Below are 24,187 nucleotides of genomic sequence, written 5' to 3'. Positions count from 1 at the left end.
AAAAAAGGTGAAGATTCTTTGGGAGAGGGACAAGAATTATGGATATACATTTTTTTTAAATCTAAATATAGCGAAGTCTACATGTAATTGAATTTTAGTTTGAAGTCAAACAAAAAAATCAAAACGAACATAAAAAATAATTTTAAATATAATAAAAAAGGAATCATTTAAAAACTATTTTTTAAAATCAAATCTGAACAATATAAATCCAAACGAAATGTTATATGAGTTCTATGTAAAAAAGGTATAATTTTTTTAAAAACGAATTCATCGTAATCATAACAAATCTTTCTACAAATTTGAGATGTTGACATTATTTTTGGTGAGTTTTCTTCCAATACTTTATTAATTGAGTTTTAATTAATTAATTAATTAGTAGAAACTCAAAAAGGTGGGTTCGTGGCACATATGAGTTTTCACTTTCAGAGTGACGTAAGCACTAAGCATTTCGGTGTCTTTATCAGAAAGGTCCATCAAGCTTTCCTTTCCCTTGAAAATGGAGAGATTCCAAATCTTTTCCCATTTAATTACAATAAAAAAAAATTTTAGTTTCGTTAAATAATAATGTCATATATATGCGATGATTGTTTCCCACGAAATGGACTGACCGGCCTTATGCTATGCAAGACCAATTGGGATTTGGTACAAGAAAATAAATTAAAATTTGGGTCCAAAGTGAAACTTATATAACATTTTGGGGCTATTCTTGATTTCTGTAAAGTGGTGTGGTCTTTATGTAATATTGCATAATTGTTGGGGCTAGAAAATATGAAGTTTGCCCTGATAAGTGATACTTGAGTGTCTCGGCTCACTCTTCGCTCTTTGGAGCTTCGACACTTTGTTCTCCGTTCGCTCTTCGCCGTCTTTGATTTCCGTCAACTGGAGGCTAAGGAGATGAGGTAGGTACCAGTCCGGTTCTCTCGAATCGGACGAACTGATCGATCTCTAGCTTGTCGCATTTCAAGTGCGATTCTTTTAATTCGAGAGCGAAATCCGATTCGATTGTAGCAAGATTCGTCTAATCTCCTTTCTTGTGATGTTTAAAATGGTGCAATCTTCCTTTCCCAAAGTTCAAAAATCGGAGATTTTTTTTTTATCGTTTTAGCTGTTGCTTTTGACGTGGGCTTCTCGGTGCGATTCCTGAGAATGTAAAACTTTCATATTTCGTAATCTCTAGGGTTTATGCCCGCGGAGTATGTGCAAAAATTTGGGCCTTGGATTAATTGCGAGGAATACGAAGATAAAAGACACCCAGATATGAATCTGAAAGGATATGAGTGAATTGATTCTTGCGATGTTGTTTGTTACAATTCCGGGTTTCGACCATTACTCTCTTGCTTGATTCTCGTGAAGAATGTTGATAGATATTTCTTGTAAAATCTGCTGTGTTTTGGGATATAAAATTGTGGAGTCAATGGATAGTATCTACCGGGACTGCCTCTGTGAAAGCGTCTATGCATTTGGTTTATTCTAGAGGCAATACCAAAGTCATGCCCACGAAGGAGCTGTTCATCGTCCATTATATGTACTCTCCGTCTTTAACAGAATCGGGACTGAGAAAAGTATTCCCTAGAAATACAATTTCTCTGAAAAATGTCCTGCAGATTCCCATTTTTGGTTTGTTCCATCGGGTAACTTTAACTTCTGGTTCAAATGAATTACTTTAGTTTTCGAATAAAGTTTACTTCTAGTGAAATTTGAGATCCTGAACTTTTGCTAGATGTTTGGCATGTATTATACCTAGTAAAAATCGATCATCTCTTTTAGTTGTTGCATTTTTCTGTTTTCTTGTGTCGTCAAGGTTTATGCTACACACAGTTCATTGACTTTGAGTAATGCAGCAATCTGAAGCTATCATTTTTCCTTGTTTGCAGTCATAACCCGGAAGTTCTTTGGGCCCAACGTTCTGATAAGGTTTATTTAACAGTCGCCCTACCTGATGCGAAGGACATTTCAGTGAAATGTGAGCCTCATGGTGCATTTAGTTTCTCAGCTGTTGGTGCCCAAGGCAAGCGCTTTGAATTCAGCGTGGAATTGTACGGGAAAATTGTGCCTGCGGTAAGATCAATTCCATTCTTGCATCAGGGTGTCCTTTTCTTAGTGTAATTTTACATTGTTTTTTCCATGGAGAATAGGTCAGCAGCTAATGGAATATGTGCTTGCCTGCACTCTCAACAATAGATCATATTTTCACCTTTTAGGAAAAGTTACATGATTTACTTCACCGACCCAAAGATTGTTGCATAGTATCGAGCATAAGTGGTCAACAGAAGTTCATAGTGCTGCTATGAGTCCAATTTCGATGTGAAACTATGCAAGTCGAGATGCAAGCGTAATCTACCTTTGAAGTTTATGAGATCCTTAGAAAAAGGATGCTTGAAAGAAGTGGTTTTAGAAATATACTTCTGATGTGTCAAACATTCGACCTATGGCTTTTCCTGGAAGTCCATATTCCTCACTTCTTGTTACATTGTATTGTAACTTCTGCTGTTCACGGTACAGGGTTGTAAAACGAATGTGGGGCTAAGGAACATTATATGTTCAGTTCAGAAAGAAGAAAAGGGTTGGTGGAAAAGCTTGCTGAAATCAGGAGTGAAACCTGCACCTTACATTAAAGTTGATTGGAATAAATGGTGTGATGAGGACGAGGAGCCCACTTGTAAGTCCGAAATTTAGCAGTTTCAAGTTTCAGTAAAATCTCAGGGGGTTTTGTCTGAAATCTTCATCTTCAACGAGCCAAACAATTATTTTTACTTTGGTTTGGATGGCATAACCAGCTAAGTCAGAGATCACATAGAATAGACAATCCCGTTAATATTCAATCTCCTTCAGTCACTGTCTCTAACTCTAGACATGTAATCTTATGTTGCAGCTGATGTTGCCTCTGACGATGAGTCTGCGGTAAATTTTTCTTCATAGAAAGCCAGCCTCTGTTGGTTTAATGGTTTTTATTCGTGTTAATGTCTAATTATTGTCCCTTTTTTCGTCGTAGTTTGTTGATGGTGAAGGTGAAGGTAGTGATGACGATGGAATGCTCTGTAAGTTTCAACGCTCTTTGATCTTCATACAGCAATCATACTCACTGAATTTCATTTTGCAAATCATATACTCACACTTGCATGTTAAGAACTTGAGATTATGAGACATGGGCATGTCGAACATTTTGGTGCAGCTTAGATCTTCCGAGTATAGACGAGGATTGATTGACAGACTGTTAAACGCCCGATATATAACTTGTAAAGTTCGATGTTTTAGAGGAACTATTAAGATCGGTCTGTTGTTTTGTTTTGGACCCTTTTTTCCTTTTCGGTACACCGATTTGTTTGTGGGAAGAAACTGATCTTTAGAAAGCGTTTCTCAGATCTACCTGATCTGGAGAAGGCAAGAGGCAACTAGTTTCTGAACCCACGAACCGGCGGCTCTGCTTCTGTTCTTCTTGGGCCGGAAACCTACAGAGCCATCACGGCCGTGTCAGTGTAAGTAAAGACTCACAATTCTTGTTTTGGCTGCCCGTAAACCATTCCCTTAGTTTGTTGAGTGGATTAGCTTATGGTCTCAGTAGCACTCTAGGAAACTGTGATCTCTAACAAATGGTTTGTAATAGGGACAGACACTCATGCTTCTCGCTACTACTATTACTACATCATCTGCCTATGCTTTGACCATCCATTTTATGAAATACAAAGCTTGTGTTAATATGTAATTTTTTTTTTTGTTGCCGCATTCTCTTTGAGAATTCTTCTCATTAACTTTTGGAAGTTAACCAGTGTTAGTTGGATTGATGAAATTTCGTTATCGGGAAATAGAGATGATTTACCCGAGTTTGGTTGGTGGTCCTCAAGATGGCAAAAAAAGGGATAAGAAATAAAATATAAATGATTACTAACCACTACAATCTGAAAATTGAACTTTCAAAAAACAACTGCCGATTTTCCACACAATAAATTCTTATAATATTTGTATACATGTATTTTTAATATTATATACAAATTTATTAATGTAATAAGTTTGGCGTTACTAGATTACTAGTCAGAAGGGTAATGTTGTAAATAAAGAGAAATGAAAAAGGTTGATACGTCAAAATCCAAATTTTTTGGTGGCCAAATCATCAGCTAACAACAACACTATCACTTTGTAAATTGTACCAAATCTTAAAAAGAAAAAAAAATACTTGTACTTAGTTTTTTTTTTCTTTCTATTTTCTCATTCACCCTTTCTAATCTCACCAACAAATCCTATTTTGGTTGATATTTGGACTTCTAATTTGATTATATTTTAATTCAGATTTCAACAAAATCAAATATTTTATTTTTTTAATTTTCTATATTAGATGGACACCTCTCCTCTTTCAGTGAATCTTAGCAACCCCAAAAGCCACCCTGTGGACCCCACCCACCCACCAAGACCACCAACTCCCCTCTCACGTTTTAATTCCGTTGTCTGCCTTAATTTTTTATGCCGTTAATATTACTTCCAACAAAATATTAACTTCTTAATGATTAATAATAATTTAGTAGAATTTAATTCAACTCTTGCACTTGTTAAATATTCCCAATTCATACATTTTTAGGATATTCAGAACCTTTTTCAACTCAACAATGTCATAATTTTGAATTTTCCAAGCTTAAAATATAACCCTTAAATTTATTTTTTCATTGAAACATTAATATGTAGTTTAGATTTCAATTTATTATATTGGAAAAAGGGTATTACCATAATAAAAAAAAATTTTCCTGACCATACATAATTTTTTTTCTGGTTTTATTTACATACAAATTTAATACATTCGATCCATTTTCATAGAAAATATCTTTTATTTTACGAGTATCTCAGTCCATAAAATACAAGTAAATATACGGTATATTGTTAGTATTATATACATAGAAATGACATATATGTTTATTAAATTAAATCGAAATGACGGAAATCACCCTCGCTGATCTACGCGCGTGCACACGCGCGCCCACGCACAAGATCTAACATCGTTTTTCCTATAAATAAGCAAACAAAGCCACTCTTCGTCTTCGTCTCTCTCCCTTGTGACCTCCTCCTCTCTACCAATCCTTTCTCCTCCCGATTCTCCCTCCGCAAGGTATGCGTCCGTGTTCCCATGGCTTCCCTTCGTCATCCCTCTCTCTCTTACATATAGCTTCTTCGCTTCCATTTTCTTCTACTTATTCGTCAATGCTTTGTCCGTCTCTGTTTTGGTTCAACCAAGTGAAATTTTTTGAAATCATTTGAATTTACATCGACCCGTTTGTTCCGCTTGTGTTTTACTGAGATCTATCGGTGAGTGGGTTAGTGAAATGTATGGATCTGAGATGTTGTGTTGTTGGTTCTCTAGATCTGGGTTTGGATCTCTGTTTGGTTACTTAAGATCTGATCCCGCCTTTTTTGACATATTCCAAATGATTGTTTTTTCTGGGTTTCTGCGCCCTAGATCCACTTTACGTTATCTTTTGTACTTAGATACACGCGAATATAAATGTTCTATCTTGATTCGGTTATTATTTATTCGATCTGATCTTAAAGCTTCAGATTCTACTCTGAAATGGGCTGTTGTTGCTTATATAATATCGTAAAGCTGTGTTCCTTAATGAAGAGAAAACGTATTCAGACTTGTATTGTAATTGGATCAGAAGCTGATTTTGATGAGTTTTTCTGTTTGATTTAGAGAAAAGATGGCCTCCCACATTGTTGGATACCCTCGCATGGGCCCCAAGAGAGAGCTCAAATTCGCGTTGGAGTCCTTTTGGGATGGAAAGAGCAGTGCCGAGGATCTGAAGAAGGTGGCGGCTGATCTCAGATCATCCATCTGGAAACAGATGTCTGATGCTGGGACTAAGTTCATCCCAAGCAACACCTTTGCTTACTATGATCAGGTGCTCGACACCACCGCTATGCTTGGTGCTGTCCCATCTAGATATGGATGGAACGGTGGCGAGATCGGGTTTGATGTTTACTTCTCCATGGCCAGAGGAAACGCCTCTGTTCCAGCCATGGAAATGACCAAGTGGTTTGACACCAACTAGTAAGTAACTGCATCTCCGAATGGTTGCCCTTTTGGGGAGATCTGTAAACGAGCTTGTGTGTTTAAGTTTAATGTGCTTTGTATTTTCTTGATGCAGCCACTACATTGTCCCAGAGTTGGGTCCTGATGTGAAATTCTCTTATGCATCTCACAAGGCTGTGGATGAGTACAAGGAGGCCAAGGCTGTAAGTATCATTGTTCACTTGTATCCATTCATAAACTTTAGTACAACATATCTGAGAATAAGAGGAAAGTGACTCTACGGCAGTAGTAATTTACTGCAAAATGTGGGCTTCGGTTAGAGGACGTAATGGATGAGCTTTGATGTTCTTAGATGGCATATCAGGACGATTATTCTAATTTGTTAAGAACATTGGCATGTTGATACTAATCTAATCAAGAGCATATTGATCATAATTGTCTTTAGTTCATGTACAAATTGCAATGCTATATAAATTATAAAGTGTTGATATACTGACTTGTTGTTATTTATCTAGCTTGGTGTTGAGACCGTCCCTGTCCTCGTTGGCCCTGTTTCTTACTTGCTGCTTTCCAAGCGTGCCAAGGGTGTTGAGAAGACATTCAACCTCCTCTCTCTTGTCGAGAAAATTCTTCCCATCTACAAGTGAGATAATTGATTGCCTTCCCATAAGATCTTTTCTCTTTGATAGTATGAATAATATGTCTGACATGCTTTGGAACGATGAATGTGTATGCAGGGAAGTCATCACCGAGCTCAAGGGAGCTGGTGCCACCTGGATTCAGTTTGATGAGCCTCTTCTTGTTATGGATCTTGAGGGTGACAAACTTCAGGCTTTCACTGACGCATATGCTGAACTTGAATCAACGCTTTCTGGTTTGAACGTTCTCGTGGAGACCTACTTCGCTGATATCCCTGCTGAAGCATACAAGACCCTTACCTCCTTGAAGGGCGTGACAGCATTTGGATTTGATTTTATTCGTGGAACCAAGACCCTTGACCTGATCAAGGCTGGTTTTCCCAAGGGCAAGTATCTGTTTGCTGGTGTTGTCGATGGTAGGAACATCTGGGCTAATGACCTTGCTGCCTCTCTCAGTACACTTTCGGAGCTTGAGGGCATTGTTGGTAAAGGTATTACATTCTCATAAGCATTATATGGCTCTTTGCCTGCTTTCGTGGATTACAGAAAAAACTTTAAAAGAAATATGTATTTTGCTTGTTAATTTTGTTGTGTGTGTATTGGTGCAGACAATCTTGTTGTCTCCACTTCCTGCTCTCTCCTCCACACTGCTGTTGACCTTGTCAACGAGCCTAAGCTTGATGCTGAAATCAAGTCATGGTTAGCTTTCGCTGCCCAGAAGGTTGTTGAGGTTAATGCATTGGCCAAGGCTTTGGCTGGTCAGAAGGATGAGGTATGGTTCTTCTGCAAATTTCTGCATGCACACTGTTTCCCTTGTAAGCCGCTGTGGCTTAAATGGTTTGTGAAATACTAATGTTTAAATTGTGCTTTCTTCTGTCAGGCCTTCTTCTCTGCTAATGCTGCTGCTTTGGCTTCGAGGAGATCTTCCCCAAGGGTGAACAATGAGGCTGTTCAGAAGGCTGTAAGTTTTGATTAGATTCAGTATACTGTCACGTTGATTGATTGATTTGTTAAAATTCTTTTTCTGACCATTAGGAGCAATTCTTGTTTTCTCAGGCTGCTGCTCTGAAGGGCTCTGACCACCGTCGTGCAACTAATGTTAGTGCTAGGTTAGATGCTCAACAGAAGAAGCTCAACCTCCCGATCCTCCCTACGACTACCATTGGGTCGTTCCCACAGACCCTTGAGCTCAGGAGAGTTCGCCGTGAATACAAGGCCAAGAAGTTAGTATCTTAAATTCAATAACTTTAGCATTTGACGATACTTTTTTTTTGTTTCTTATGTTGTTAACTATATGCCTTGCGGTATCTCTTTTTTCTAGGATCTCCGAGGAGGAATACGTCAAGGCCATCAAGGAAGAAATCAAGAAGGTTGTTGATCTCCAAGAGGAGCTTGACATTGATGTCCTGGTTCACGGAGAGCCGGAGGTGAGCTTTTTCCCATAATAGACCATGCAATGGCTGAAACTGAGAATGTTTCAGGTACATTTTCCACCATTTCTGATGAGGTTTTTTTTTTTACTAAATTGTAGAGAAATGACATGGTTGAGTACTTTGGAGAGCAATTGTCTGGTTTTGCCTTCACTGCTAACGGGTGGGTCCAATCTTACGGGTCTCGTTGTGTGAAACCACCAATCATCTACGGTGACGTGAGCCGCCCCAAGCCAATGACGGTTTTCTGGTCTTCGACGGCCCAGAGCATGACCTCTCGCCCCATGAAGGGAATGCTTACAGGCCCTGTCACCATCCTCAACTGGTCCTTTGTCAGAAACGACCAACCTAGGTACATAATATTTCGTATATATAACTTTATGAAACAGTGGAAGAAGGATGATTAAATGTCCAAGATGATTTACATCTGGGAAAATCCTTTAGGCACGAGACCTGCTACCAGATTGCTTTAGCCATCAAGGACGAAGTCGAGGATCTCGAGAAGGCAGGCATTAGTGTGATTCAGATCGACGAGGCTGCATTGAGAGAGGGGCTTCCCCTTAGGAAATCAGAGCATGCTTTCTACTTGGACTGGGCTGTTCACTCTTTCAGGATCACCAACGTCGGCGTTCAAGACAGCACTCAGGTTTTTTTGCCGATTCTTCCTGCAAGAACTTGCATTTATCTAAAATATCATTGACATGATGGCATAATTTCTTAAAATTTTGATCATTAATGGGTTGGCAGATCCATACCCACATGTGCTACTCCAACTTCAACGACATCATCCACTCCATCATCGACATGGATGCCGATGTGATCACCATCGAGAACTCTCGTTCAGACGAGAAGCTTCTGTCGGTGTTCAGAGAGGGAGTGAAGTACGGTGCTGGGATCGGGCCGGGAGTTTACGACATCCACTCCCCGAGGATTCCGTCGACAGAGGAGATAGCGGACAGGATCAACAAGATGCTCGCTGTTCTCGAACAGAACATCTTATGGGTGAACCCTGACTGTGGTCTTAAGACCCGCAAGTACGCAGAGGTGAAACCTGCCCTTAAGAACATGGTTGATGCTGCCAAGCTTATCCGCTCCCAGCTCGCCAGTGCCAAGTGAAGACAAAACACCCTGTTTGGATTCTTATAAGGAATCTTTCTCGTCTGTGTTGTTTGGTTGAATAATCTGTTTTTTTTTTCCCGGAAATATTTAGCATCTAGAAAATGATGATATGGATTCTCCACTTGAGGAGGCATACGCTTTCTTCTTCCTTTTCTTTTTTGTTTTTGTTTTTTTACCGTGATGTTATAATGTATCATTTGTCCCTTTTGGAACGTTTTCGGAATAACTTCTTAATACAAACAAAGCTCATCTTTTGATGAATGAGTCGATAGAGTTGGTTATTTCCGGTTACGTTTGGTTTTATCTGTTCCTATTTTAATTTCGGTTCAATTTTATTTAGTTTGGTTTTTTTGTGTTGATTTGGCTCGAATTCAGATTATATATCAATTTATTTGAATTGATTCAGGTATTAACCGATCACTATTCCTATCATATGAATGTTATATTATTCAATTTAAATTGATTGAGAAATTAACTGATCAGCATCCCTATGAAAGTAACACTTGATTAGACCCGTTAATGTTATAAAACTAGAAAAAAAACTTTTGGCCTTCTCCCACTTTGGGTGATGATTTGATTTCGACCAAAAATAAATAAAAATTACATTTTTCTCCTCATTCACATGAGAAATCCTTCTGAATTGTGAAGGGCCTCCTTTGCTTTGGTGAACTTGTCTCTGAACGATGCTTTGTTCGGCTTCTTCACTACGTATTCCCTGGCGAAGAATTTGATTCCTTCGCGCAGGGGCTCGTAATCGGGATTCAACGATATCCGAGTGAACACATTCCACACGATGTTTTCGGGATGCTCGAAGATGGCCTCGAACAGCATCCGGAAGTGCATTATTCTCTTCGGAGTCAGCTGATTTGGATTCGCCAAGTCCACGGATTTCAGTACCGCGAGGGAGAGAGTGAACGATGCGATCATCTCTGCCACGAATTTCGCCAGATGCATTGATCTCTGTAAGGACATTGACTCTACTTCTTTGAAATGGTCCCAAATGCAATACTGCGCAATGAAAATTATTAGCAGAGGACTTTAATTTGTCAACGCGAATGAGGTATTATAACCACAAAATCTAGTTTAGTCTTTTGTCTAAAGATGAAATTATACTCTTTTATGGTACAGACAGTGACACTAAGAAAATACCTGTAGAGTGAACTTGTGATTCTTGTCATGTTCACACAACTTGGAGGCAAGAACGGTATAGTACTTGTTAAACGCTTTCTCTTGCAAACAGCATTCAACTAGAACCCTCATGATTTCCCTGTCCTGCCAACACGGAAAAAAAACCCAAATGTGATTCGGACACACAAGAGAGAAAAAAATGAACGTAAAGCCTGAAACTTGAGATCTCGAAGTAATAAATGTGACCACAACCAAACCTGCTTTCCGGGCAAATCCAATCTTAGAAGCTTCTCGAACGCATCGATGTAATCTTCCCCGCTCATGATGACACAAAAGATGGCCTTTCTGGCATCTGTATTCATCCTCTGTGAAGCAGCGAGCTTTAACATTTTCTGGGCCTCGAGGGCCTCTTTGTCGATTGTTTTGGCTAATTCTTCTTCAGTGTTGTGGTTCGATGAAGAAGCCGCCAAATCACCCGACAACCACCACTGTCCCTTCTTCTCAGGATCAAGCAGCTTGCTCCATGAGAGCCCTCTTAACAAAACTTCTTCAACTCTCAACTGTGCCAAAATGGAAAATACAAAAGATGTCATTGATGTCATTAATCAAATGAAAAAAAAATATTATTCACCCCCAAAAGAAACGGATAAAAAAGCATAGGACACAACTCTCTTCAAATCAGGTTTGCGTTACCTTCTGAAGCCATTTCTTTATCCTCGTATGTTGGACTGTATCCTCTTTGGGCCTCTTCTTGTTGTTCTTGATCTCGCAAATGGTTTCAAGCATGAACTCCATCTGCCAAATCAAAATTGAAAGAATAGCTCTAAAGGCATGATATTAAATTGCCAATCAGGAAAAAGAATAACATTCCGTAAAATCTTACTCTTTTGGTGTTTATTTTTTCCTGCCCTTCTGACGATGTTTTCAGCTCATTTGCCCTGTTCTGAATACTGATGATGAAATTTTTCATGGCCAGAGGATCATCGCTCCTCATTTTCATTCCACAGCCTACTCAACAGATGAAATACATGCATAATCACAATCTGAGAAACAAAAGTTTAAAATACAATAAACAAGAGGCAACGTTCGATACATAATTAAGGTCGTCAGAGAATAATGGTCGTCAGGGAATAATGGCAAAACTTACAATGTAAAACATGTAAAATAGTGGAGACGTCAACTTCAGTCAACCGTTTTCCCAGTGTCATTAAGAAATCATAAACAAGATCACTGCAAAACATCAAAAAATCAACTCTTATCATCGCTAATAAAGAAATGTGCTTGCATTTAGTGGAAATTCATTGATAACCAATCAGAAAGGTGCGACAAAACAGGGAAAAAGAGCCAGACACCCGATTCCAGTAGATCCTAAAAGTGGATTGCAGTAAAAATTCACATGCATATTTAAACTGTCTGGTTTGACTAACTGTTAAAGGTGAGTGCAAGATTCTGGACCATAGAGAAATTGCAGACTACTCACCTGGAGCAAACTCCAAATATGCATAAATATGAAAGCAAAAGAGTGACGTTCCTCAAAGAGAGATTGTCTTCTTTCTGGTATTCATCCTGGAAATGAATTAGGTGCTTATTAGCATTTGTAGTAATGACACCAGATAATTTAAAATTAACTTCATATTCATTCAGACCTCAAAAGATTTAGCAAGCATAGCCATAAGTTTTGCGCTGAAGTCCATTCCAACTGAACATGCCATGCCTGCTATGAAAGCAGCAAATACAGAAGCATACCTTTACCAGAAAAAAGGAAAACATCAAACACAGATCTATAACAAGGTCAATGTGAAGGAGTAGTTACACCTATATGTCTGCACTTAACTGTTCATTGCCTCGAGGACCATTGGCACAAGACGCCAAAACTTCTTCACAGAAAATCTGTGACGCCACACTTCTAGCAACAGTCTGCATTAGATATGTTGCATGGGTTAGTGTAGTGAAACAACCAATAGTTAAGAGACCAACAACACTGAAAACACAATTTTTTTAAATAAATCGAACTATAGTACAATCTACTAGATATTCAAATAATACGTTTAAGCATCAATCTTAGAGCTCAAAGCTAAGCAGATAGAAAATGCTTTTGAGGATAAGGATGTTCAAGCTTACACGATAGATTGAGGACAGCTCTGCAGTGATTGATTCTACATTGGATTCAGTCATCCTATTAAGAAGACCTGGTGTACATATCAAGCATGTCAAACTCGTATCATAACCATAGGCATACAGTGGGTGTAAAAGATGTCTTTATCATACCTCTTACCCGTCTACGGGTTTGAGTGTGTTCTTCCGGTTCACTTCCTGCCCGAGATCTCAAATGAGGAGCAATGTACTTTGTGCTGCTCTCCGCTCTAGGCATTGTTTCCTCCAAACTTTCTGGTGAAACAGTCTCAGAAGGATCACTATCATCCATTGCCATCAGATGACTTTCCGATTCTTCCTTCGGCAGCCTCTTTTTCTTGCATGGTTTAAGAACTGGCTCTATGTCTTCCAATGAATCATCTGAAAAACAAAGTTCTTCATGCTCCGAAACGTCATTCGCTTGCTTATCTACAACCTCAGAATCCTGTCCTTCTTCTGAGCTCTTCTTCTTACGTTTCTTACCAGATTTGCTACGTTTCACTCCCAGAGAGCAAAGGGCAGATGGAAATCCTCCAAATAACTCATTGATACCATCATCTGATCCCCCTAGTTTTCCTTCCTTAACCCTAAGTTTCTTTGCAAGCCTCCTCTCCAATTCCAAGTCCTCTTGGCCAGATAAGAATGCTTTCGGGGTATCTATTTCGAGGTACTCTTCGAACTTTGTTTTCCTACCTTTCTTCATATCCTTCTTACTGTTTGCTTTTCTAATCTTCTTCTCCTTCGACTTAACTTCGGTCTCAGCTATCTCAACCGGAAAAGTTTGCTCCACATGCTCATTACTAGCAGGACTATTCTCCCGTTCTAAGTGCACTGTTTCCTTGTCATCAGTCACAGGGATATCTTCTGAATTGATCGTTTTACTAGTTAAAGATAATTTCTTCCCTTTTTGAAACCTCTGTGGGCAAACGAACAGAAATTGCAACACTGATAAAAACCCATTATAACAGGAATAGGAACATATATCGTACAAATAATCAAGAAGCTTCCTATACCTGACGTTGAAGCCAAGTTTCGTGTTTTAGTCGACTCTTCTCCAAACGAGCCTCTTTTCGCTTATCATGACGTGAATTCCCTGTGAAGCATTAAACCTAAGAGAAATCCTTTGATCCGAGAAAAATATCAAACTCCATGGCACAGCAATCACTTACCCATGTTCAAAACTCGACCAACAAGTCCTGCCATCAATGAAAAAAAAAACATATTAACATGAGCAAGAAAAGATCACTCGTCACCTAACAACAGTGAAAATTTGCATCTCCGAATGAAGAACCCTAGCCACCAGAGTAGCTGGGTTTCAAGATTTTTCAAGAGGAGGAGAGATGATTTGGAGAATTCCTATAATTACAACACAAAAGTGTGGCGCATTCAAGGATTAAACGAGAATTCAAGAGAGAATCGAACGAAACCACAATGAAAATCGAAACCCAGAGAGCGATACAAGTGCGGCCAGAGAGAGAGTACCAGTTAGACTGCGACAGAATTGGACCGCCGAGGAAAAGGGATCGGATCCAGCCCGGGAATTCGCCAGGTACAGCCAAGAGAGAAGGAGAAGAGAGTGAGAATCAAAACTACGACACCGCTCAGGGTTTTAGGTTTTTATATTTTCCTTATTTCCAATTTTACCCTCCGCGTTTAATTGAGGGAACCCCTGTCTGAGTCGCGATGGCTGTTATTCCTGTTTTTGATTTAGGGTTTTGATTTCTCCAAAACCAAAATTGCAATTTTTTTTTTTTTGGATAATCGCATAAAAATATCCGAACTTTTACAAAAATTTTAAATAAATACATGAACTATAAAATTATTATATAAATACCTGAATTTTTCATAACTCCCACATAAATATCTAGACTTTTAAATTTTTTCCAAATTAAACACTTATTTATTAACGTCGTTAAATGCAACTGCTGACTCAGCAAAACCCTGCTGACTCAGCAAAAAAACTACTGACTCAGCCAAAAAAAAATTATTAAATATCTAAATTTTTATCTACATATATTTAAATTAATATATGCATATAAATTCATATATATATATATATATATATATATATATTAAAAATAAAATTATTTATAACTAATAAAATATATATACACATAACTACAATATATATATATCATACAAATGCATATATATTAAAATAAAAATAATTATAATTAAATTTATATACATACATAATATACATATTAAAATAAAAATAGTTATAACTAACATATATACATATAATAAATATTAAAAATAATATTTATATGTATATATATTAGTTATATATACAAAATATACATATACAACTAATATATATAATTATAATTAGTTATATATATAAAATATACATATACAACTAATTAGGGGTTTGTATATAATTATAAACCCCTAATTAGTTGTATATGTATATTTTATATATATAACTAATTATAATTATATATATTAGTTGTATATATACATTTTGTATATATAACTAATTATAATTATATATATTAGTTGTATATATATATTTTGTATATATAACTAATATATATACATATAAATAGTATTTTTTAATATATATTATATGTATATGTGTTAGTTATAACTATTTTTATTTTAATATGTACATTATATATGTATATAAATTTAATTATAATTATTTTTATTTTAGTATATATGCATTTGTATGATATATATATATATATTGTAGTTATGAGTACATGTGTTTTATTAATTATAAATTATTTTATTTTTAATATATATATATATATGTATATATGTGAATTTATATGTATATATTAATTTAAATATATGTAGATAAAAATTTGAATATTTAATAATATTTTTTTGGTTGAGTCATCAGTTTTTGCTGAGTCAGCAGGTTTTTTTGCTGAGTCAGCAGGATTTTGCTGATTCAGCAGTGGTGTTTAACGACGTTAAAAGATGAGTGTTTGATTTAGAAAAAATTTAAAAGTCTGGGTATATATGTGGGAGTTATAAAAAGTTCAGGTATTTATATGATAATTTTATAGTTCAGGTATTTATCTAGGATTTTTGTAAAAATTCGGATATTTTTATGCGATTATCTCTTTTTTTATTATATATAAAAGTTTCCAAATTTTAAAAGGCGGTTTTGGTCCGGCAAAATGTCACCGACGTGGATATAATATAATTTTACAACAATTTAATCTATAGTTATAAAACAGTAAATATAAACTAAAAATAAAGGACATATATAACATATACGGTTGGCTATTCAATTTTCAAAATTAAAATTATAACATATATATATAATTGTCAATTTATTACTAATGTCAGAAAAATCCATGAAAAAAAAAAACCGAAAGTAAAAAAAAAAAAATCTGAAGCAGAATTTACATCACGAGAGAAAAAAAAAAAACTTAATCAAAGATTGCATCTGTTTCATAAGAGAGATTAAAAGCATTCCTATCCTTGTTTCCTAAGCCCTTTGTGGTGTATGAACTATGAAGGTATGCAACTTTTAACTTACTTCCATTTGCAATCTGCAAATAGCTTACGACCAAAGAATATGACTCTGCAAGTTTATTCTCACGTCAAATGGTAAAAAAGAAAGCCGGGAAGAAACCGATCAAAAAGGGGAACAAAAGAACCTCTTCTCGTTTGCTGCTTCGTCCTCCCGAAAGAATCTTCACGAAACTCGAATTCTGTGTATTCTAGTCATTCGGATCCCATTCATCATCCTGGTCGAAGGCCAATGCTACTTTAGTTCTCGCGTAGTCTTCCTCGGTCTCTAACTGTTCAGACAGAGGTTCGTTCTCGTAGTCTGATGTTTCATCGTCGTCATCTGGGTTTTTCTTTTCCCTTCCGGCAGATTTGATCCATTTAGGGCATTCGTCCTCGCCTCCATAGAGATGTCTTCCATCATCATCCCGCACCACATTGGATTCCTCCACAGGCGATGTTCTGCATGAGCATTCGGGAAGTGGGTGCGAAAGAAACAACCTCGGTTTCGATGTAACGGACTGCCTGATAAACCCGTTTTCAGACAAACTCGAGTTCAGATGTTTCTTCACATCAAGTGTCCAGTTATGTCTTGGATGGTACATGTTCTCCCTTGTCATGTTGAGGAGACCTTGAATAACCCTCCTGTTCCAGAAAAAGAAAACAAAACGTATCTCTATGTATCAGACAAAGTAAACAAATCTTAACTGAAAGACAGGTTACAAGGTTAAGTGGCATGGCAAAACCGAATTAGAAACACATGCTTACCTGTCTGGCCGGTACGTCCGTGAAGAGGGCCTCTCGTAGAGTCTCTGCCCCATGACCAGACTAGCGAAATCCGGCCACCCACTACCGTCGTTGTTAAAACCCGGGAAGAAGGCGTCAGATTCTACAGAGACGAAATAATCGAGAGCATCCCATAGTAACCTGTGAGCTCGATCCCTAAGATCCATGGAGGAAGGGATTGGTTCCGTCTCATTCTCAGTAACCCAACCATACCATCCTTCTTTCTCGTGTTGGTAGATAGGTCTGTCTGGAGGAGGTGGGAGAGGCCGAGGCCGAGGGCCTGCCTTGTTCCACTCTTCTTTTAGTTGCTCGTCGCTCTTTCGTGGAGGCACTTTGAAGGTGTTCTGCGGAAGAGGCGTTTCAGGACCAACTAATCGGGATAACTCGTCCTCGCTGCATAAGGAAGTCCGATCCACTAAATTCGGGAAAATGGCACGCAAAGGGATCAAAACTCTTTGGCCACCAAAAGTCTCGGGTCCAGCCAGGTAAATGATCGTTTTGGGAGAATACCCTAATGTCCTCAGAAGAATTCCGACCTGCAAAAATTGAGGACCAACTCTATCGTTATAAAAACAGAGAATCTAGTCCTGTCATTCAGTGCAACAGTTGAAACAGGCCTCAGACAAAAAAATTGTCAGAAAGATTTCTCAAGCAATAGTAAAGGGCAATCCAGAGGGCTCTTCTTTATGGCATAGAAGTGTAACTATAAGCATTTTTTCTAGCATAACGACAAAGCAGCCGAGGATGGTACCTCTTCCGGCATTAGAGGGCATAAGCCCTTGTCCCTGCGCAAGTGCGAGTCTACACTAAGTTCATCTGAAATAATCCTCTGCTCGATCATCTGAGCACGTCGGTACTGAATGAGTTCAGTGTGAACATCCTTCGAGAAGTCAGAAAACGACAAAGAGTCAGAACACAAAGAGGAGAGAAGAAAGAGAGTGAGTACTATCAAATCAAAACGAACATCCTGTCGGATACAAATTCTAACCTGGAAAAGCTCGGCACAACCATGATAAGCCAACGTGTCCCTCGTTAGGCCCGGGTGATAAGCTAGAAAAGGTTGGCCCCATCCCCTTAACCTAACCAAGAGGAAAGGACATTATCTCAGCATTAACCACATGTCTCGTCGATATGGATAAAATCATGACACCTAAAGCTAGTCTGGTCTTATATTCCACCTGAAGTCCCCGAGCTAAAGTCTATAAATGGCTATCCCTTAAACTCGTTTACTGCATTTCTCAGTCAGCTACTTGCCCTTTTTTTGGGTTAGAAAACTAGTGTGTCCACATTTTCAATGTTTTTCCCCTTTAGGACAGATCCCCAAAAAAAAACATATGTTCCAAGTACCTCTCGACCATCTTCTTTCCCAGCAACTGAATTTCTGAACGGAACTGAAGGGCATGGAAAGCAACCCTACACCGAAGTCTTTGAAGTTCGGACATTGAAGCTGGCAAAACAGACTGAAATAAAAAAGACCATTTACTTAGAGAGAGGGAGAGAGCATAATGGTCACGTCATATAACCATTTCCTAACTTAAACATAGCATGGCCAGATTGCGATTAAAAAAAATCGAGATTGTATTTTGCAGCAGAAAAGATAACCAAATCGATCCAATAACCTTTTCGATACAAAAAAAAAAGGTACTAACGAAAAAAAAAAAGATAAATACCTGCAAACAACCTCCATTGGAGACAATCAATCCAATAACCTTTTCTTTCTTTAACTTTGGAAATACATCATCGAGATAAAAGTTAAGCGAGGCAGAGCTTTTGGGCTTAAAGATAGGGAACTCGTTCCGTTTTCTTGCACCCTTCAAGCTCTCGGGAAGAGCCTTCACAACCGTAATGTCGTTTTTAAGAAAGGCTATAAACTGTTCTTCGTCATAAAGGTAGGAGAAGCTATTGAACTTGTAGCTGCACAGCCCACAAATATAAATTAAAGAGTATAGAAAATTCCAAAACCGGGTTTTGAGAAACAAACAAGGTATAAAAAAGTAACAAAGAAAGGATCGTACCTGATGCCTTTTGAGCGAAGACTTTCTTGGAGCTCTGGAATGACAAGAGTAGCATTTAGAAGCCTGGATATGGTGACAAGATCGCATATCTAGAAAATTTACAGACACGTTATCAACCCGCAGATTTGGAAAACTCAAATAGAGATCATATAATTTTCTTTTAGTGTCCGAAGATACATACTGAAGATCTTATCTTGTCAAATCCACCAAAAACCTTTGCATAGATGAAGCCATTGTTCACCTGACTTGGCGCTGTGACGAGACAAGACAAGCAAGGATGACTCAGACAAGGACACAAAACCGACAACTTCAACTTTGAACTGGAATTATCAAAGAACATACTGGCATGTACGAGGAAACTAAAGACAATACCAGGATAGTTATTTCTTGAATTGGCGTAGGGCTGCAAGGTTTCTAACGATTTCACAGATCGCCATAGGTGTTTACTGGTAAAACTCTGAAACATTAAGAGGTTTCTTACATCGTCAACAACAATGAAAAGATACTCATTGGAGGAGACATGCGAAATCAAAAGTTCAAATCCCTTTTTTTATTTTGGTTTTACCTGTATCCCTACTTCTTGTCCAAATCCTCTCGAATACTGCACTAACTGTACACCTGAAGACTTGGTAATGGAAAGATGAATAACCAGAGATCCCACTGACAAGATCAGCACAAGGAGTGCAATCCATTTTATTCTAGATTTGAACAGCATCATCTCCTTCTATCTTCCCCTAAAATTTCGAAATCCTCCCCTCAAATTAAAAACCCTAACCCAATAGAACGCATTCGTGATCGTGAGCATCGAATCCAGCGGATATAATCACCCAGACTCAAAACGCGAACTCTGTTTACCTGAGGCGAAGAATCGAAGAAGAGATCAAGAGGTCAAACGGAGAAGAGCCGCCGCAACATGCGCGAATCTGACGAGAAACGAAGAAGCATGCTCGGGGATCCAGCGCGAAGGGGTTCAGGTTGCGTCTCACAGATTCGAGCTGTCTCGCGTTTCCCCGTCGATTTTCCAGAGAAACAAACAAAACCCAGGTGACAGCTGAACAAATCCCAATCAGATCGAGAGAGAGACAGTGACTGAGAGATTTCCAGAGAATCGAAGCCGAAGAGAAACGCTCGTTGGATTATCGGTGTTCTTTTTTTTATTTTTTTATTTTTTTTTTTTAAAAAAAAAGAGGTTGCTTTGTTGACAAACAAAGCCGTGTGTGTATGAACTCAGACAGACATCACATAGATTTTAGTTTTCTGTCTTTTGTGTGTTCCGTCTTTGGTTATATAAAAACGGTCCGATTTATTTTACAAAAAAGTAAATAAATAGAAAATTAATATTTTTATTTTTTAAAGTAAATAAATAGATACATTCCAGTTGTCGGTGAATAATTACAAGATGTACTGCTTACCCAAAAAAAGATATTACAAGGTGTACGCATTTATGAGAATCTAATCATAAACCAACCGTCCAGATATTTTTCCTCGTGTTTCCCCAAGTATTTTTTTTATATTTATTATAAACATAATGTCGAATTAAATTAGATATTTATTTTTTATTTAGATCCATCATCTATGGATGACTGGACGTGATTTCTCAAGACCCAAAATCTTGCACCCGTGAAACCACAACTAAATCTACAAACATAATTTTACGATAGCTAACGTAGAGCGCAAGAAACCTCGTATCAGGAAGCTTTTTTTTTTCTTCTTTTTGTCTGAAAACGTTTTTTATAATGTTTCATATGTGTCCGTAATAGACAATGGCAGGTTAGGTTATTTCATTTCATGGTAATAATAACGATTCCATTGAGCTTTTGTCCTGTTCTTGAATTATGAAATGGGTTTCTCTACATATCTGTTTTTTTTTTCTGATTGTGAAATCTATCTGAAGACATTTTTATGTGGGGGCCTGAAGTTTTTTTTTTTTTTTTTTTTTTTTTAAAAGAGAACTAGATGGATTTTTTGTCCTTATCGAGTTTTTTTTTTAATGACAGCATAACATAAAAAAAAAGTCCATACAGACAGGAAGAGGAAGAAGCTTTGGAAGTTTCCGTGCATGGTGAATGTTGAAAAAGTTCATTGGACCACTTGGAACATATAATGAAATGTGATGGGCATGTGGGATATATATATATATATACATACATATATATACATATACAGAGACTTCTTCTTCTTCAATCACATATCAATCGTGGTCCTGCAATTTATTTTGCAAGACTATATGACACTGGAAAGAGACAATATATATAACATTTTCCTATAAATAAATTAACATGCTCGGACTTGGAAATCTTTGCCCACCAAAGTCAAAAGTCAACCGACGTGAATCTTGGGGCAGCGTTTCTTGAATTATAAAAAAAAATGGCGGATCTGTGATTTAGCAGAGAACATCAAACAAAGACAAGAGAAGCAAAAATATTTTTTTTTTATTATTAAATGGCGTCCTCTGTATCTTACGCTCCCTTCTTCACTTTGCTGCTTCTCATGCAACACTTCACTGTAAGATCCCAAGCACAGGTTTCTCCGTACGAGATCTGCAGAGACGAAAGAGGAAACTACACACTGAACTCCACATTTTCCGACAACCTTAACAAGCTCATCTCTTCTCTCTCCTCTCTCCCCCAAAACGACGACGGCTTCTACAACATCTCCGTCGGAGAAAACTCCGACAGAGTCAACTCGATCTCGATCTGCAGAGGAGATATCACTGCCGGTGACTGCCTCGCCTGCGTGGCGGCCGCCGGGCAAGAACTGAAGAGACGCTGCCTTAACCGCAAGGAAGCCATCATATGGTACGAAACGTGCACGACACGTTACTCGAACCGGACGATAGTGAACCGGATGGAGACCGAGCCCTCGCACTCTCTGGCGAACACCGCAAACTTCACCGGAGATAGGGCCGGGATCGAGACCGTCCTGAGGGGTTTACTCGAAAGCCTGAGGAGAAGAGCCCAAACGGGCGGTAAGAAGTTTGCCGCCGGAAATGCGACGGCGCCATCGTTCCAGACATTGTACGGTTTGGTACAGTGTACGCCAGACTTGTCGGAACAGGATTGTTCGGATTGTCTGTCTCAGGGCTTTGGTAAGATTCCAGATTGCTGTGATGGGAGGCAAGGTGGTCGGCGGTCGACGCCGAGCTGCTTTTTCCGGTACGAGACTTATCGGTTTTATAACATAACCGCCGAAGAGTCAACTAACACGTACCCACGGCATTTTCTCCTCCGGGAAATGGCACAAGACTCGTCGGAGGAGGTATCCATTTCTGTTCCGACAAAGGACGAGGTCATCTATCTGGTTAATAACCGAATAATTTAACTGATTTGAATTGAAAAACATGGAACCTAAACCGAATTCGATACAAAAATCGAATGGTTATGACCGAAAAAGGTCCAAGATCCTATACGGTATAAAAATTTTACTATATAATATATATGTGTATATCTTCTTCTTCCAGGGAAGAAAAATGGTGATGGAGATAGAGCTGTAATCTCCATAGTCGTTCCTGTTATTGTCGTTTTCTTACTTATGGCCGCCGCCATCATTGTATTCTTGAGGAAGAAGAAACGCGAAAGTAAGTTTCGTAAAAAGAAAAAAATCGAAAAGGAAGTTTAAGTTTCTTGCAAAGTAGAACACCGGTTATCAAAACTCTCTTGTTTTTGTTGTGGCGTGTGGATAGAACTAGAAGGCAAAATCGAGGACGATATCAGTAGCGCAGATTCGTTGCAGTTTGATTTCGGTATTATACGAGATGCCACCGATAATTTCTCGCCCGAAAACAAGCTCGGACAAGGCGGGTTCGGAACAGTTTACAAGGTAACCCTTCTCTGTTTTGTTCACGTTTAAGACACTGCCGTCCAGTGTCAGTTCCGAGACATATATATATATATATATAGTTGTCGTACGTATAATGTGTAGGGTGTTATACGTGATGGACATCAAGTGGCTGTGAAAAGGTTGTCGAGAGAAACGGGACAAGGCGAAACAGAGTTCAAGAACGAGGTCTTGCTTGTAGCGAAGCTTCAGCATCGGAATCTTGTCAAGCTTTTAGGGTTTTCTTTACGAGGAACAGAGAGGCTTCTCGTCTACGAGTTCGTCCCGAACATCAGTCTCGACAAGTTCATCTTCGGTAACTCTTCTCTACTCGCGAGTTGGATCCAAGATTTTGCATAGATTATGATATCCTTTGGTTTCGTTTTCTTCGCGTGTGTGTGTGTGTGCGCATATATGGTGAAGCGAACGTATCTGGATTGGGAAAAACGGCATAGAATCATAAGAGGAATAGCTCGGGGACTCGTATATCTACACGAAGATTCTCGCCTTCGGATAATTCACCGTGACCTCAAAGCGAGCAACATCTTACTTGACGAAGAAATGACCCCAAAGATTGCAGACTTCGGTATGGCGAGATTGTTTGACATCGATCACACAACTCAAAGCTTCACGAGCAGGGTTGTCGGAACACTGTGAGTTCCGAAACGTTTCAAATAGGTATATACACGGATACATATATGATGATGATGATGATGATGATGGTGATGAATTGAATTGCAGTGGATACATGGCTCCGGAATACGCAATGCATGGACAGTTCTCGTTCAAGACAGACGTTTACAGTTTTGGGGTCTTGGTTCTTGAGATCGTAAGTGGTCAGAGAAACAGCTCTTTCCGAGACGACGTGGAAGATGTCGGAGATCTCGTGAGCGTCGTAAGTACACTTTTTCTCACCCGAGAACTGTCCGTTAGTTGCTCAGATCATAATCCAAGAACTCGCTTCTGCAGGCATGGAGGAACTGGAGGGAAGGCATGGCGTTAAAACTGGTCGACCAGAGTCTGACGGTTGGTTCAAGAAGCATGATGTTGAGATGCATAAACATAGGTTTGTTGTGTGTTCAGGAGAATGTGTCCGAAAGGCCGACCATGGCTTCGGTCCTTCTGATGCTGAGCAGTGATAGTATCGCTCTTCCATTCGTCAATGCTTTGTCCGTCTCTGTTTTGGTTCAACCAAGTGAAATTTTTTGAAATCATTTGAATTTACATCGACCCGTTTGTTCCGCTTGTGTTTTACTGAGATCTATCGGTGAGTGTTCTTCCTCGACGGGCAACAATCAATCGAGCACGACAGATCGCAGAAGCCGAGGTTTAGGATCTTCTGCAAGTTCTGGTGCCATTTCTGAGTTGCATCCTCGGTGAACACTCTGAATCCGCATTTGGATTATATATGTAGCAGCATTCAGATTCTCTTCAATTTCTTTTGGGTGTTGAATAAGGTAACGTTGATCAGTTTTTGTAAAAACAAACGACATCTTTTTGCTGTCTGAACAGTGATTCTGCACAAAAGGGTGATCAAATCTCCTCCTTCTGTCATCTTTAATGGAATATATATATACATATATGTATGTATGTATGTATGTATGTATGTATGCAATATATATATATATATATGTGTGTTAC

General features: G+C 38.5%; 4 protein-coding genes and 1 pseudogene across 5 annotated transcripts; 3 read left to right on the top strand and 2 right to left on the bottom strand.

The window, feature by feature from the left end:
• Positions 1–790: 790 nt before the first annotated feature.
• LOC104802878 (uncharacterized protein At3g03773) lies at positions 791–3,703 on the top strand. Its single transcript, XM_010526692.1, has 6 exons — positions 791–899; positions 1,875–2,058; positions 2,503–2,659; positions 2,873–2,901; positions 2,993–3,038; positions 3,362–3,703. Exons 1-6 carry the CDS (start codon positions 895–897, stop codon positions 3,394–3,396), a joined length of 456 nt encoding a protein of 151 aa, XP_010524994.1. The 5' UTR covers positions 791–894; the 3' UTR covers positions 3,397–3,703.
• Positions 3,704–5,027: 1,324 nt separating this feature from the next.
• On the top strand, positions 5,028–9,467 carry LOC104802877 (5-methyltetrahydropteroyltriglutamate--homocysteine methyltransferase 1-like). Its single transcript, XM_010526691.2, has 12 exons — positions 5,028–5,092; positions 5,675–6,031; positions 6,129–6,216; positions 6,529–6,656; positions 6,751–7,142; positions 7,260–7,423; positions 7,532–7,612; positions 7,708–7,874; positions 7,973–8,078; positions 8,183–8,433; positions 8,526–8,727; positions 8,829–9,467. The coding sequence occupies exons 2-12, from the start codon at positions 5,682–5,684 to the stop codon at positions 9,195–9,197; spliced, it is 2,298 nt and encodes a 765-aa protein (XP_010524993.1). The 5' UTR covers positions 5,028–5,092; positions 5,675–5,681; the 3' UTR covers positions 9,198–9,467.
• Positions 9,468–9,689: 222 nt separating this feature from the next.
• Positions 9,690–14,049, bottom strand: LOC104802876 (nucleolar MIF4G domain-containing protein 1). Its single transcript, XM_010526690.2, has 14 exons — positions 13,944–14,049; positions 13,631–13,657; positions 13,475–13,554; positions 12,597–13,377; positions 12,450–12,517; positions 12,163–12,245; positions 11,975–12,074; positions 11,809–11,894; positions 11,476–11,558; positions 11,212–11,336; positions 11,022–11,123; positions 10,586–10,888; positions 10,350–10,472; positions 9,690–10,208 (listed from the first exon to the last, which is right to left on the bottom strand). The coding sequence occupies exons 2-14, from the start codon at positions 13,632–13,634 to the stop codon at positions 9,819–9,821; spliced, it is 2,328 nt and encodes a 775-aa protein (XP_010524992.1). The 5' UTR covers positions 13,635–13,657; positions 13,944–14,049; the 3' UTR covers positions 9,690–9,818.
• Positions 14,050–15,783: 1,734 nt separating this feature from the next.
• Positions 15,784–19,955, bottom strand: LOC104802875. Of its 2 annotated transcripts, none has more exons than XM_010526687.2 (11): positions 19,586–19,955; positions 19,296–19,500; positions 19,103–19,187; positions 18,912–18,982; positions 18,731–18,819; positions 18,386–18,629; positions 18,063–18,175; positions 17,704–17,794; positions 17,467–17,595; positions 16,698–17,251; positions 15,784–16,574 (listed from the first exon to the last, which is right to left on the bottom strand). In XM_010526687.2, exons 2-11 carry the CDS (start codon positions 19,446–19,448, stop codon positions 16,142–16,144), a joined length of 1,962 nt encoding a protein of 653 aa, XP_010524989.1. In that variant the 5' UTR covers positions 19,449–19,500; positions 19,586–19,955; the 3' UTR covers positions 15,784–16,141. The 2 variants fall into 2 exon arrangements, with proteins under 2 accessions (XP_010524989.1, XP_010524991.1); XM_010526689.2 differs by having other exon boundaries at positions 19,296–19,464.
• Positions 19,956–21,170: 1,215 nt separating this feature from the next.
• Positions 21,171–23,755, top strand: LOC104803114 (annotated as a pseudogene).
• The last annotated feature ends 432 nt before the right edge of the window (positions 23,756–24,187 follow it).

The sequence above is a fragment of the Tarenaya hassleriana genome, unplaced genomic scaffold (genome assembly GCF_000463585.1).
Source record: "Tarenaya hassleriana unplaced genomic scaffold, ASM46358v1 Cleome8, whole genome shotgun sequence".
In the NCBI taxonomy this organism is placed as follows: Eukaryota; Viridiplantae; Streptophyta; class Magnoliopsida; order Brassicales; family Cleomaceae; genus Tarenaya; species Tarenaya hassleriana.
Note: the sequence above shows the minus strand (reverse complement) of the source record. Positions and strands in the feature narration are given on the sequence as shown.